Here is a 12,702-nt window from a genome sequence, read left to right as displayed (position 1 = left end):
CAAATAGGACACAAAATAAATTAAGTACAAGAGACCCACACCCACAGACAGGTGTTTTTATTGCACCTGTAGGTCCTCCAGGCATTTAATCTTCCATCGAGGGTGGTACACAACTGTTTCTCTTGCTTCCACTCTGTGTGGAAGCCCAGTTCAGAGTCTCTGTCACAAGTAAGACCAGCTAATGGCTACTAAGCATAGCTACAGAAGCTCCTACTTCAGGTTTACTTGAAGGGACCTTTCCCACAGTCAATGCCAGTCTCTGATTTTCCAAGATGATACTTAAGTATGAACTAATTTACTTAGTGCATTTATTATCAAAGTCTGACCTTGTCAACCATAACAATATGCAATATATGAACCTGAAGCTTGAAACAAGCTAAACCTATTACTATACACAACTGCAGCCTCTACAGGCAGATGAGGGGAAGGAGTTCATTAAAAAAAAAAAAAAGATGGCAATATCCAGGTTCAAATCTGAGTTGTAGTATTCTTTCAACCAGAGTTTTTCCATTTTGCAAGTTGAAAAAAGTACAAAACATACTACATATAGCACTTTACGTGGTACATCGACATCATTTATAAAAGTCAGATCACTTTGAAAAAATGAAATTCACCCCATTGAAAAAATGCATCTATATTAAAAATTACAGTTGGTTTTCTTTGACTTAACTGTTAACCTTCTAGAAGCAGCACAGTTACAACTTTCTTGTGACAGAGATTAATTCATGTAGATAATTGCTGAAGTGGCTTTCATAGAAAAAGCATGAAGTAGTAGGCTTTATTTTGCTTTGTTCCTTATGTTAGTTTGCATATTCCAATGGACCCTTCCCAGAGCCTCAAGGCTGGGTAAACTGGTTCTGTGAACTTGCAGCGGAAGGTGTGCAAATGAGCCATGCCATCAGTAACATTGTAGAATGAAAGGATTCCTGCTTCATAATCCAGAAAAATGCCAATGCGATCAGGTTCATCTTCTACCAGGATGGGGATTCTCTCCCCCTTGTGAAATGCCCAGTACTCAAAATCAAACTTCTTAAGGCACCAAGATGCTCTATTCCAGCCCAGTCGACAGGTTTCAGAGTCTCCTTTCCTGCCAATGGAAGGGTAGGCTGCACCAACCCACCACCCTACTCCAGCATGAAGCAGGTCAACTTCCCAGTAATGGCTCCCAGAGAGGAAAGCATCTCTGCTTAGCACCTGCCATAATTTATCAAACCTCTGGGGACCACAAGGGTAAAATAGCCTCCTCCAATTACAGCTTACTACAAGACGGTCGTCAGACAATTTCAGCCTTGGGTGAAGGCTGTCATATTCCCACGTTGGTGATCTTGCATCTGCAATCAAAACCATAAACATACTTACTACACTTCTAATGACTCTTGAAAGAAGTCCAAGTTATAAAAAAAATGGCAAAGGAGCCCATAGCTGGCAGTGTCTTGGAACCTGCAGTTTTGCAAGGAAAACCTGATATTTTTAATAGACAGCATTGCACTATTTGTATGCACTGATGCTTTAAAGTTGCATAGGCTTTAAAGGTCAGTAAAAGACAAATATGTAAGTCAGTATACGTATGGTTCACAAATGAGAAGATGAATACAACTAAGTAGAGAACAAACACCGAGAGCTGCTTTATGTGGAATAGTTGGAGACTTCTAGTGGGATTACAGCCTAAGGGTTTTAGAGAGCACTGGAGAGGAGTCTTGGGTTGTGAGATCCCATTCCACTGAAATCCCATTTGAAGATATCTGTTTCTCATAAAGGCACCACAGCTCTGAGCAGCAGCGTTGTGTGCATTGCAAAGGAACAACTTAGTAGCTCCCAGATGATTTACAGCAGTTCACCTAACCTGACAATCACACAGGACAGGTCAGAAAGCTACAGGATTTTTAAGATGAGATTTTTCTCTGAAGATACTCTCTGACAACTTCAGTGTTGAATTTCTGCATGTCTCACTAAAGTTTTCGTAATATGCTCTGTCTCAATAATTTACTGTGTTAGCATGTGTCTTCTGATTTCATGTTCTAGAAATAACTAAGATACTCCCTTTGAAAACAGGATCTGGCATCCTTAAAAAAATCCCCTTCACTCTTTCTGTCAAGCCTGATAAAACCAGTGTCAGAGTTGGGTACCTAAAAGAACATACATTATCATGAATTACAGTACTTTCTAGAGTACTAGTGATAAGATGTAAATGTAACTGGTATGTTACAACTATTCCAAACAATGGCACATTTATTTTTTCTTATAAGTGAAGAAAACAAAGTATAACAATACATCCAGACAAGAACTGAACAGCAATATACTTGTAATGAAAACTGGCTGAGTCATAGTTCACTCAATTCATAGCTGTTTTGACTGAATATCATTTTAATCTTAGTCTAGATAACTCTGAAGCTTAGATGTTTTAAATGCCAGATGACAAATATATTTAATATCCTGAAGCCGCTTTTCAGAGTGAGTCATTTCCTTTTTAAGTGAAAGTTAGGAAAACAAGTGTTTATAATATTTTAAAATCCAGACTGCTTTGATTTCTCTGCAGTGTTGCATATCTGAACTACATGTTTGGACCTGTGATCTCACAGATTGCAGTCTTGCACTGTGCTTTACAGGCAGCATAGTACTAAACGAACACAAAACAGGGGGCAACAGAACCATTCGATCAAGAACTTCAATTATTTTCCTTGCTCTTTGGTGTTGAGCTTAGAAATGAAAGGTAATTATACAGCAGGTTACTGTATGACAGAAGTCTGTCTTTGCAACTGAATTAATTTGTCGCTTATTTGACTTTGTTGCTATTTCCTCTCCTATGTTCTCACATAGAACCCTCTCCCATAAATATGTCTAACCTGGGCTAGCTGGCATATTCTACAGTCTAAAGCCCAGAAGTTGTTTTCATTCAGGTTGGAATCCTCCCCTCTGCCATCAGAGCAATGCATAAACCACTTCACTCCATTCTTTATTGATCTTCTGTTACTCTCCCCACAGCTTCCTGCCACAAGCAAGGAAGGCTAAGTAAGGTCTCCCACAATTCACTGTGAAAGAGCACTAGCACTGTCACCTATTACAGTGCTCACAATAGAGAACTGACATCTCGCATTGAGGGTCCATTCACTGCACAGTTAATTGCAATGAAGACTTACGCTCTATACTTGTCTGTAATGTTTTGGAAAAGAAAGTAGTACACATGCGTTATGATTATAAGATACAGCTGGACCCCACGTCTCCTCCTTGCCTTGCTGTGGCCCCTAACATCAGCTATGTTTAAAACACAGAAACCAGTGATGCACCATTATTGGTTGTTTTATACACAGAGTCTAACTGAATTATATATATCTGTTATATCTGAATTATATATATAATATCTGTATATTATATATACAGATCATCTTCATCTGTGCAGGATCACTGCGCACACCGGGGTACCAGAAATGAAGCAGTTGCTTCATTTGAGGCAAAGACATGTGGAGAGAGTTGCTGATGTGTGAAATGCATGTCATGGTTGCATAACATGCAACCGTGAAATACAGGTCATGCAGAGCCCACTGCTGATATTATGCCCCCTGCAATCTGCACCTGTATACTGCAATAAAATGGAGAAGCAAATAGTATGCAGTGCTAACTGAAGCTTCACCATTTTCTAAACAAAAAGCAAGCCTTTATGATTTTAATTTTGGTATGTTTGTAAAGCAATGTTAGAACTTCCAAAAGGGTACCACTACAGGGACTCATCCCACACATGCAACATCTTAATTGTTATAATCTCCGCTACACTTTAGTCAGAAAAGCTAGTATTGGTGTTTGTGTGGTCTGAGTAAGTCCTAAGTGACATCTGTGCGCGTAGTTGGTGACAAAAGACAGGAAACAGAAATTATTCATGCAGTTAAAACAGCACACTACAGAATTCTATCTTCTGAATGACTTACTGTTATGAGACTTTGTTCCAAGTCACTTCCAGCAGGTAAACAATGGGGATGCTAAATTTGTACAGAACACAGGTGACACCAAGACCAAAAGACATAGCAAGGAGGATTTAAAAGGCCTGCTTCAATATCTGCTTTTTCCAGTTAGCACTTGAAAAGCTGCGCAAATAAGCAGTGGTGTCTGTCAGTCAAATTTACCTGAAAACCTAGATTTTTGTAAAATGTCTAATTACTAAATCTCAAGCAAATGGAAATACCTCCATTGCTTTAAAAAAAGGACAAAATCCCAAAGACTAAACTGCATCCACGTGCTAATGTTTGGAAGCATAAATGTGAATTTGACTAGGAAAATAATGCAAAATAGCTAGAGTTGTTTGCATTATTGGAGGACTGCAAAGGACAACTTTTCTTAAGTGATGAAAATTTTAAGTGACCTTAAGTCCTAATACGTATGACCAGGGTTTGTCAATTTCATTGGCCTATAAGCAGCTGCACATCTTTCTTAATTATGTGGTTTGTAATATTTAGCTTTAACAGAGTTGAGAAACTCTCTTCAGCCCTAAGTGCTCACATATGAAGCAAATACAGTGCTTTTTCCATGAATCCATCAAGAGGCAGCCTGAAGCAGATACAGACCAGCATTCATGAAACTCAGAAGCCTAGTTCACTGCCAGCGAAATGCTGCTGCAGTGGTCTCTTAGTAGCAAGCGCGCAGTTATGTGGAACGGCTGTCCTAGCACCCCTTAACAGGTTCCAGTTACAAAGTGACTGACAGTCTGGATCCTGCAGTACCAAAATGATGCAAGTGGGAAAAGACCCATGACATCAACAGCCAAGAAGACATAGATTTTACTCATTGCATTCCTCAACACCTCCTGGATTTACAAGTGTAACACCTGTTTTCTCATCTCCAGTTGAGATAAACTGCTTGGAATGAAAAAGTTGCAGTGTTTGGACTTAGGAGCTCACTCTGGAGAGCACAGAAACAAGACAAGGTAACAACACTGAAAAATATCCCTCTCGGAACACACCAACCTATAGGGTGCAGGGACAGCATCTAACCCACTTTACAAGCACAGTACTGTTCCTTGCCCTCCCTACTGAATAACAGCCAGAAGTCAAGCGTCCAACCTGGCCACAGTCATGGCTTCCACTGGGCTGGGATTCAGGCTGGAAAACAGACCTTCTCTTACAACAGGCCTTTGTAACCAGGTACCACCGTAATAGGGAAAGTTGCAGCTTTGAGATTAAAAACAGCTACAGCCCTCATCTACTGCAGGCTACCGGAAATGTCCATTAGCTTCCCATCAGAGAGATAAAACAATTCACAGTACATGTTTCCTACCAACACCACAGGAAATTATCGCCTGTAGATTGACCCTTATTACATGATGGACATATAATTAAAGATAGACTGCAATGATTTGGAAAATAGAAAAGTCTTCAAAAAACTAAATTAGCTACTAGCGGACAGTTCTACACTGACAGTTCTGAATAAAAACACAGGATCAAGATTTCACAGACAGAAAGTAAAATTTCTTTCTCAACCTGAGGTACAGAAAAGGGTCATGACTTTCAGGCACCACCAAGCACTTGCTCCTCGCAAACACTGTAAACATCAGAACCCTTTTAAGATACCATTTTAAGATAGTTGCAGCACACGTTCATTGACTGTTTCAGTGATTGAGCTGTAAGTGTTCAGAGTGTTTCTAACTTCTGTTCAACCATACTTACGTTTTAAAAAAAGCAACCGATCAACAGGAGACATGGATTTCAACACTGTTCCAGGCTCCTTCTTTGCAGTGGCATTCAGGCTACTGAAAACATCTGCGCAGAGATGAAAAGGGACAGTTTAGGGAGACTGCCAGTGGAAGAACATGGCTGTACTCTCAACAAGATTTGAAAAATAAAACATCTTGGGCAATTTTGCTGGACAGGGTATTTGGGTTTTGCGTCTTTGGTGTGAATTCCCCCCATGTCCTCGGTAAGGTCATACTGTCACACTCCACTTTCCAACTTCATGGGACAAATTGTGTTACTTTTGCTGGGGAAGGGCTACTCACTCTGTATGCTTTCAATCTTATGCTTTTTGGATAGCATGGAGATGCTGTATCCCAGTGTTGCCAAGGAACTACAGAATCAAGCACAACCCCAAGTAGGTACCTCCCATTCCTCAAAAAGCACTCCTCTATCACATGAGAACAGAGTCAGGCAGCTGAAGACAACTGCAGATGCTAGCTACAGAGCACCTACACAGTACTGTCTAGCAATTCACAGATCTTGCAGTGGCATTTCAGATCTGGTCTGACCATTTTCCCAAGCACTCTGCTGTAGTCTTCTTGATGGCAACTCTCAGAAAAGGGATTATTAAAAGGTAGCTGGGTGAAATGTGGTGGCTGGTGTTGCCATGCTCACCTGTAACTCAACAAGCGGCAGGGTTTCCCCATGGTTATTTGGCTTTGTGGCTCTGTGTCCTACTAGGAAACTCCTTGCCTTAATCGTGCCAAAGGTCACTTAAGGATCAAATACCAGCTCGAAGACAAGAGGACCTCTAAGCAGAACATGTTAACCCACCTTTAATGTACCAAAACTCAGAGAATTTTTCAGACTGCCTGAGACAGAAAGATCATCAGGTACATCAATTAGAAAAATCTTTCAAGTTTTACAGGTACCTGCCAAATGCCTGCCAAATGTCCTGCCAGAACACTTTCACCCGACAGTGACTGGAAGGAGAGAACAACTACATTGTGTAGATGTGGTGGTCTAGGATATAAGCAAGATAAGCTCTGCAGGAAGAAATAAGCTGTACTGAAATAACTGACAGAGCTGGAAAAAAACATCAGACAAACTTCAAGGCACAAAAGGCCATCTTCAGAGTTGAAAGAGAAACCTCTTACGTTCATATATCACCACTGCTACAGCAACGTTACACCAATGCTGTCAGAGAACTACCCATGCCTGAAAAGCTACTGTTTTCTCCAGCAGATTTGGTAAAAAGTTCTGCTCTTACTTACAGACTTTACTCTTCATTTAAAAGGAGAGCACAGAAAGCAAAATTCACAGCATTCTCCCAGGTACCTTCTTTAAGACGGGCTTCTAGTGGTTTCTGCAGAATGGACTGAAGAACTCTCACAAAGTGATTATAATGGTTAAGTATGTGCTCAAACGAGACAGGTGTTGGATGCCACTGTTCTAACAGGTGCCTGGGTTCCTGCATTTCTTTTTCGATTTCTGTGTACTTCTGAGGGAAGAAAGTCAAATTCTACCATTAGTAGAGACAGTAACATGAATGGACTCTTCCCTCCCAGCTCCCACACACCAGGGCAAAGACAGCTCCATCACTAGGTAAACATATGGGCTGTAACAGGCAAGCCTTGCTGTGTTCAGCCTGCCTATTAGCTCCCCCAGCCAGCGGAGCCAGGGGCTACCCCAGATACGGAGAACCTAGCAGTCATGGTTAAAAGAGGGCCCTCCAGGACACTCCAAGATGGGAATGAGTTTAACCTGGCTAGGACCTTTTGTGGGAAATCCCAACAATGGGAAAATTAAACCACTGAATTTTAAAAGCAAACTAAAGAATAGAATCCAACCTCCCCCCCAAAAAAACTCTCCAAAACCATGAAGAGTAGCCTCCTATATGGAGGTATGTTGCTAGCACATAGCAGAATGCCAGGGCCATATCGCTCACAACAATGCAAACTCTCAAGTCTGCTAAGTTGCAAGGATGTAAAAATGCACCACAGGCCTTCCCATGAAGACTGGCATCCTTTGGCTTGTGTCAGGGCATAAGCACATGACAATACACCCTTCCCAAGGAAGGTGAAGATCACTAGGAAAGAGAGGTTGACATTTATCCATAGTCAAAAAAAAAAGCATTGCCCCCTCCAGTAAAATGATGGCTATTGCTCAAGGTGATTAGGATCTCTTGCGATTAAAGAAATGAGGCAATTTAGCCTTCCTCCTAGGGTTACCAAGAGGGCTGCCTTTCCTCAAACCTTCATATTACACTGCACAAGGAAAGACCTGATTCAGCACTTGTCTTCAAGATTAAGAGACTTGTATAACTCTGTTTCATATATGCTTAAAATTATCATGAAATTCATACAGACTTTTAATCAATGCCATAGCAGGAAGACCTAAAACTCAAAAATCAGGAACCAAACTGGTTCACCAAAATACCAACAAAAAGAAGATTAAAAAGCAGTGAGAAAAATGCTGCTTACATACAGAAGGATCTACAGAGGAGATCACTAGAGCAGTTTACCAGGGACTACGAAGATAAGAGGTAGAAAGAGACCATACAATACCACCTCCAGCAACTGAATAAGATCACTGTGCTGTTGTATTTGTCTGATTCGACATGAGAAGGTCTCCAAGGCTGCAAGCTTTTCTTGACAGGACTCCAACTGCTGATCATGTGCTTCCAGGGCTTGCTGAGTCTTTTCATCAATGAAGTTTTTTGCCAGACTCTCCTCTTCCCGAAACAGTAACTGGAGTTCAGTTACTTTGTCTGACAGCTGCCTTTTGCTCATGATGGCATGTGCCTATAGATGAAGCAGAAGAGCATCCCCCCCATACTCAATAGACCATAAACATTTCATGGTTTACTGTCCCAGGCTTTCAATGTTACATTTTGGTTGAATTTTACTGATGTGTTTCATCTCTTGAGAAACGGGTGTTTACCCCTTATGGGAGTGCAGCCAGGATTTACCTGCTGGTGTCCTGGATGGAAAAGCTTGAGGGCAGATTCCAAGATGCTTATTTATGTAGAAAATTCTGCTTTCAGCTGGAATGTAACAGGGCCACGTACTAACTGCTACAAGCAGCAGACCTGATGCTTCGGTAGCAAGACTTTGCCCCCTTTTAAAGCAAGCTAAGGACAGGGAGCTGCTAGGAAGAGAAAGCCTCCAAACCGAAGTGACATCAAACTGCAGTGTCCCAAACCTCTACAGAACTCCCTCCAGCTCCTACTGACATTTCTGTAGCAGAGATGCTGAGAGATGCTGCTTAGAGCAAAAGCTATTTCACGCTCTATAAATGAGGTGGAGCTTAGCATACTTTCCTGTTCTTAAGACAGAATCAATAGAGCTGTTCTTGTGTTTATTTAGTTCTGAAGTCAGACTATTCAATAATGCAGTTCAGTGCAATGCAACATATATCAATGAAGCCAAAATAATATATAGGGCTGGGGCTATTTACTATTCCTCTGCACAAAAATTTCAACATTGTTCTTCCAGAGATCTTCAGCTGATCAGAGTGTGAGGGTCAGGCCTTTGGAGACTCTTTCCGTCTTCTCTCCCTTTGATCGTAATATGTTGTGATGGATACAGGGAATACACTCTTTTCCTAAGAAGCAGTAGCTGCCTGGGTCTTTGAACAGCTACAGAGAAAGCAAAATGTCTCTCCTTGGAAAATGACCATCCAGTGGAGAAGCAAACCACGCTTTACCTTGAGATCATTAGCAGCCTGCTCTATGCTCCTTCTGTTATCAGCTTCTTGCTCTTTTCTCTCTTCTAGATCCTTCAAACACAATGCCATTAGTTCCTATGCAGCAAGAAAACAAAGTAAAACACTGCTTCATAACAACATCTGTAAAAAACAGAAATCAGTATCCAGCTTCCTTTCCATATAGGGAAGTATGTCACTGAAATGCTCACTTTGTGAGGCTTATTAAGGCCAACAGTGATGAAACAAGTATTTCACCTGCTCTAGGTGGTTATACTGGTAAGATTCAAGAGAGCTGTTCAAATTAGTACCACCTTCATGAGGAACAGGGAAACCTATGATGAAAAAGAGTTTCATTTTTAAATCTCTGGCACTGTGCATTTCAAGACTATATGCTCATTCATTTAGCATCTGAAGGGCAGCTAACCAAACACATTTATTCAGAGGATCACTGGGAGGCTCTGCCTAGAGTCAAAATCCAGTGAATGTTCAGGATGCTTCCCAGTACACAAAAGACCAATCAGAAATACCACATTATCACTACAGTGATGCTACAGTCTGAATGCCTGCAACAACAAATATTATCAGCTTGGCTGGTAATCACAGTATCTGTGATACTTGTGGTATATACCCTGAGATGCACTGAAGCAGCACAGCATAGTTAATGTTCTGCTGTGTCTAGCCCCACAGTTTCTCACCCACAGCCCTCTGAAATCGGCTGTCCTCTGTCCAGCATGCTGAACAGTCTTGGTGCACTTGGTGATGCATTTTTGTCATTAGTATCGTGAAAGATCCAGGCAATGGTGCCCTGTGCTCTCAGTGCCCTACTGTAATATAAAAGAGCCTATCAGTAAACAACAGATAAAACAACAGATAAATTAGGTCCAGAGCTGTAGCTATTATCAGTGTCCCGTTCTGCAGTTGGGACCCAGTCAAGAGCACCTGCATGCACATGTACCAGCTTACCGCAACATCCCCAGGTCAGCATGGCATTTAAACTGTGCAGGGTTGACAAACTAAGTATGTGTTGCTTCATGGGCAACAGGTTGCATTTCTGACACGTACAACACGTATTTGAAAACACATACAATTTTGCATTTGATTACGACAGAGTCAGAAGAAAATGGGCTCCCAGCAAAAGCCAGAGACTCAGCATCTAGAAGTCCCTTGGCACAGGTATATCCATGCAAGCAGATTAAAGTTATTGCATAGAGAAAGACACTCATGTTATATCATCCATTCCAGCCACAGTTTTCCAGTCCTGTCCCTGAAGGACCGGAAGGGTTCTGCACCACTTGAAGAGCCTGAAATCTGTGCAGCTCAAAGCCAGTAGATGTCAGCAGAGACTTCCTAGGGACAGTGTCACATGGGGACGCAAGTTTATACCCTGCTTACTTCCTGTTTTGGCACAGAGACAAATAACTAGTTATCAACAGCATCTTCCCCCCTGCGTCCAATGGACCCCCAGGGACCCAGCACAACTTGTTGCTTTATGCACTTTACCCTGGCTCACATCAAGTTGCCACAGTACAATACCTGCATCCACACATTGCCCTGGTGTCATGAAGGGAATGCAAACACTGTAGTGACTTCCCAGATGCAAGAGGAATACTTTGGATGAAAACACACCAGCAGGCAGGAACAGTGCTCTGAGTTGCTCTGACACTTTCAATGGTCTTTCCCCTGTGTCGCTGTTTGCGTATGGCCTAGTGTACTGCCCTCTGCCCTTGTATTGCTCTCTAATACGAAGTGTAATAAAATGCCAGAGGAATTTAGCATGACCTGTGCATCTGCTCACAACCTGTTGGAACTAGGAAACTTCCTCGTAACATTGCTCCAAAACACAAGGGAAAGAATGGGAAGGAGCTTTCTGAAATTGTAAAAAAAAAAAAAAAAAGCTTCTGAATATCAAACTTCTGTGTTACTACTTCTTAAGCCTCCCACGCTTACCACCACAGCATGCAGGCCTCAGCAGGCTCTCCTGAGTAAAACAAAGCACAAGCAGGAAGTATTGGGCAAGCTTGCAAAGCCTCCTGGGGCTGCTCAATGGACAGCTAAGCTGGAATGAACAAAAAAAGCTCAGGGAAGAATGCCTATGCTGGTTGTGCCTAGGATGGAGTTAGTTTTCCTCATAGCAGCTCATATGCTGCTGTGTTTTAGATATGACTATACTGTGAGTGCACAACAGGTTGGGAGGGCACACAAGCAGGCAGATGACCCAAACTAACCAAAGATATCCCATGGCTTATAACATCAGCAATAAAATGGAGAGGTGAGGGTTTAGATGAGTTAGCCATCTTTTGTTCAGGAACTAGCTGAGCACCGATCTACGTGCAGAAGACAGTGAGTGACTGCCTTCGTATCATTTGTTTTGTTTTGTTTTGTTCTCTTTCTCTCTTCTTCCTCTTCTGTTTTGCTTATTAAACTACTTTTACTTCAACCAACGAGTTTTCTTGGTTTTAGTTGTCCTTTCCTCTTCCCCTGTCCCGCTACGCAAGGCAGGGGTAGTGAGCAGGCAGCTGTGTGGTGCTTAGCCACCTACAACAACCCCTGCTCCCCATCCCCAAGGAGCTGTCAGAGAACAGGCTCTGTGCATGGGCTTTCACACTGGTCTAGCAAGCTACAACAACGGGGGGAAGGGGACAACCAGAAATCTTTCCCAGTCTCCTGTGGTATCCATGTTTCTGTCAAAGGTACTTCCAGCCTGTCAATGAAAATAAGTCCCCCAGGGCAACCAAGCTTCTCTGATTCCCCACACAAGGTCTGCTGCTGCTTATGACCTGACAGTCAATGTCACCTCCCCACTGGTCCCTTGATTTATACTCCTGTTATATGTGGACTTGGGGTGTGATTGGATAACTCCCTCCCTCTCGTGCACAAACCATGTCCGTTTGCTGCAACAGCATGCTGGACCCCTGTCCACATGGGATTTACAATGCACTTGTCAAAGTATAGAAACTTTGTTCTGCTAGCCAGTACAGCCTACAGAGTTGATGTGATAACAAAAAACCCAGAGCTCCACAAGCTTGTTATAAGGCAAGCAAAGCAAAGTCCAAGGCTGAAAGTACTTGGCCTACTGTGTCCACTGCACCAATACACACAGCTGCCACTATCACACCCTGGCAAAAGAAAACCCAGTTGCACAAATTCCAGAAACAAGGAAAAAAAACCGGTAAGACACACAAGGAAACAAGGAAGATCTCTGCTCCAGCTCCGTGCCCTGTGGCCCCACCAGCTCCCGGTTATACTCCAGTGCTGTCCCTCTGCCCCGCTGAAGCTGGTCTCGCACATAAAGTCGCCGCAGCGGCAAAACCGCAGCGACGCTCGGCGGGCCCGGACA

General features: G+C 42.4%; 1 protein-coding gene across 1 annotated transcript in view; it reads right to left on the bottom strand.

Annotated features, from left to right (window-relative positions):
• Positions 1-621: 621 nt before the first annotated feature.
• TRIM14 (tripartite motif containing 14) overlaps positions 622-12,702 on the bottom strand; it is a 13,965-nt gene continuing 1,884 nt past the window's right edge. Inside the window, exons 2-6 of the mRNA XM_009884205.1 lie at positions 9,366-9,461; positions 8,228-8,461; positions 6,996-7,158; positions 5,652-5,744; positions 622-1,331 (exon numbers count right to left, since the gene is read on the bottom strand). Of these exons, the coding sequence (XP_009882507.1) occupies positions 796-1,331; positions 5,652-5,744; positions 6,996-7,158; positions 8,228-8,461; positions 9,366-9,461 (1,122 nt within the window). The 3' untranslated portion in view covers positions 622-795. The remainder of the gene's footprint in view (positions 1,332-5,651; positions 5,745-6,995; positions 7,159-8,227; positions 8,462-9,365; positions 9,462-12,702) is intronic.

The sequence above is a fragment of the Charadrius vociferus genome, unplaced genomic scaffold (assembly GCF_000708025.1).
Source record: "Charadrius vociferus isolate BGI_N301 unplaced genomic scaffold, ASM70802v2 scaffold95, whole genome shotgun sequence".
In the NCBI taxonomy this organism is placed as follows: domain Eukaryota; kingdom Metazoa; phylum Chordata; class Aves; order Charadriiformes; family Charadriidae; genus Charadrius; species Charadrius vociferus.
This window is presented reverse-complemented; position numbering and strand designations above follow the sequence as displayed.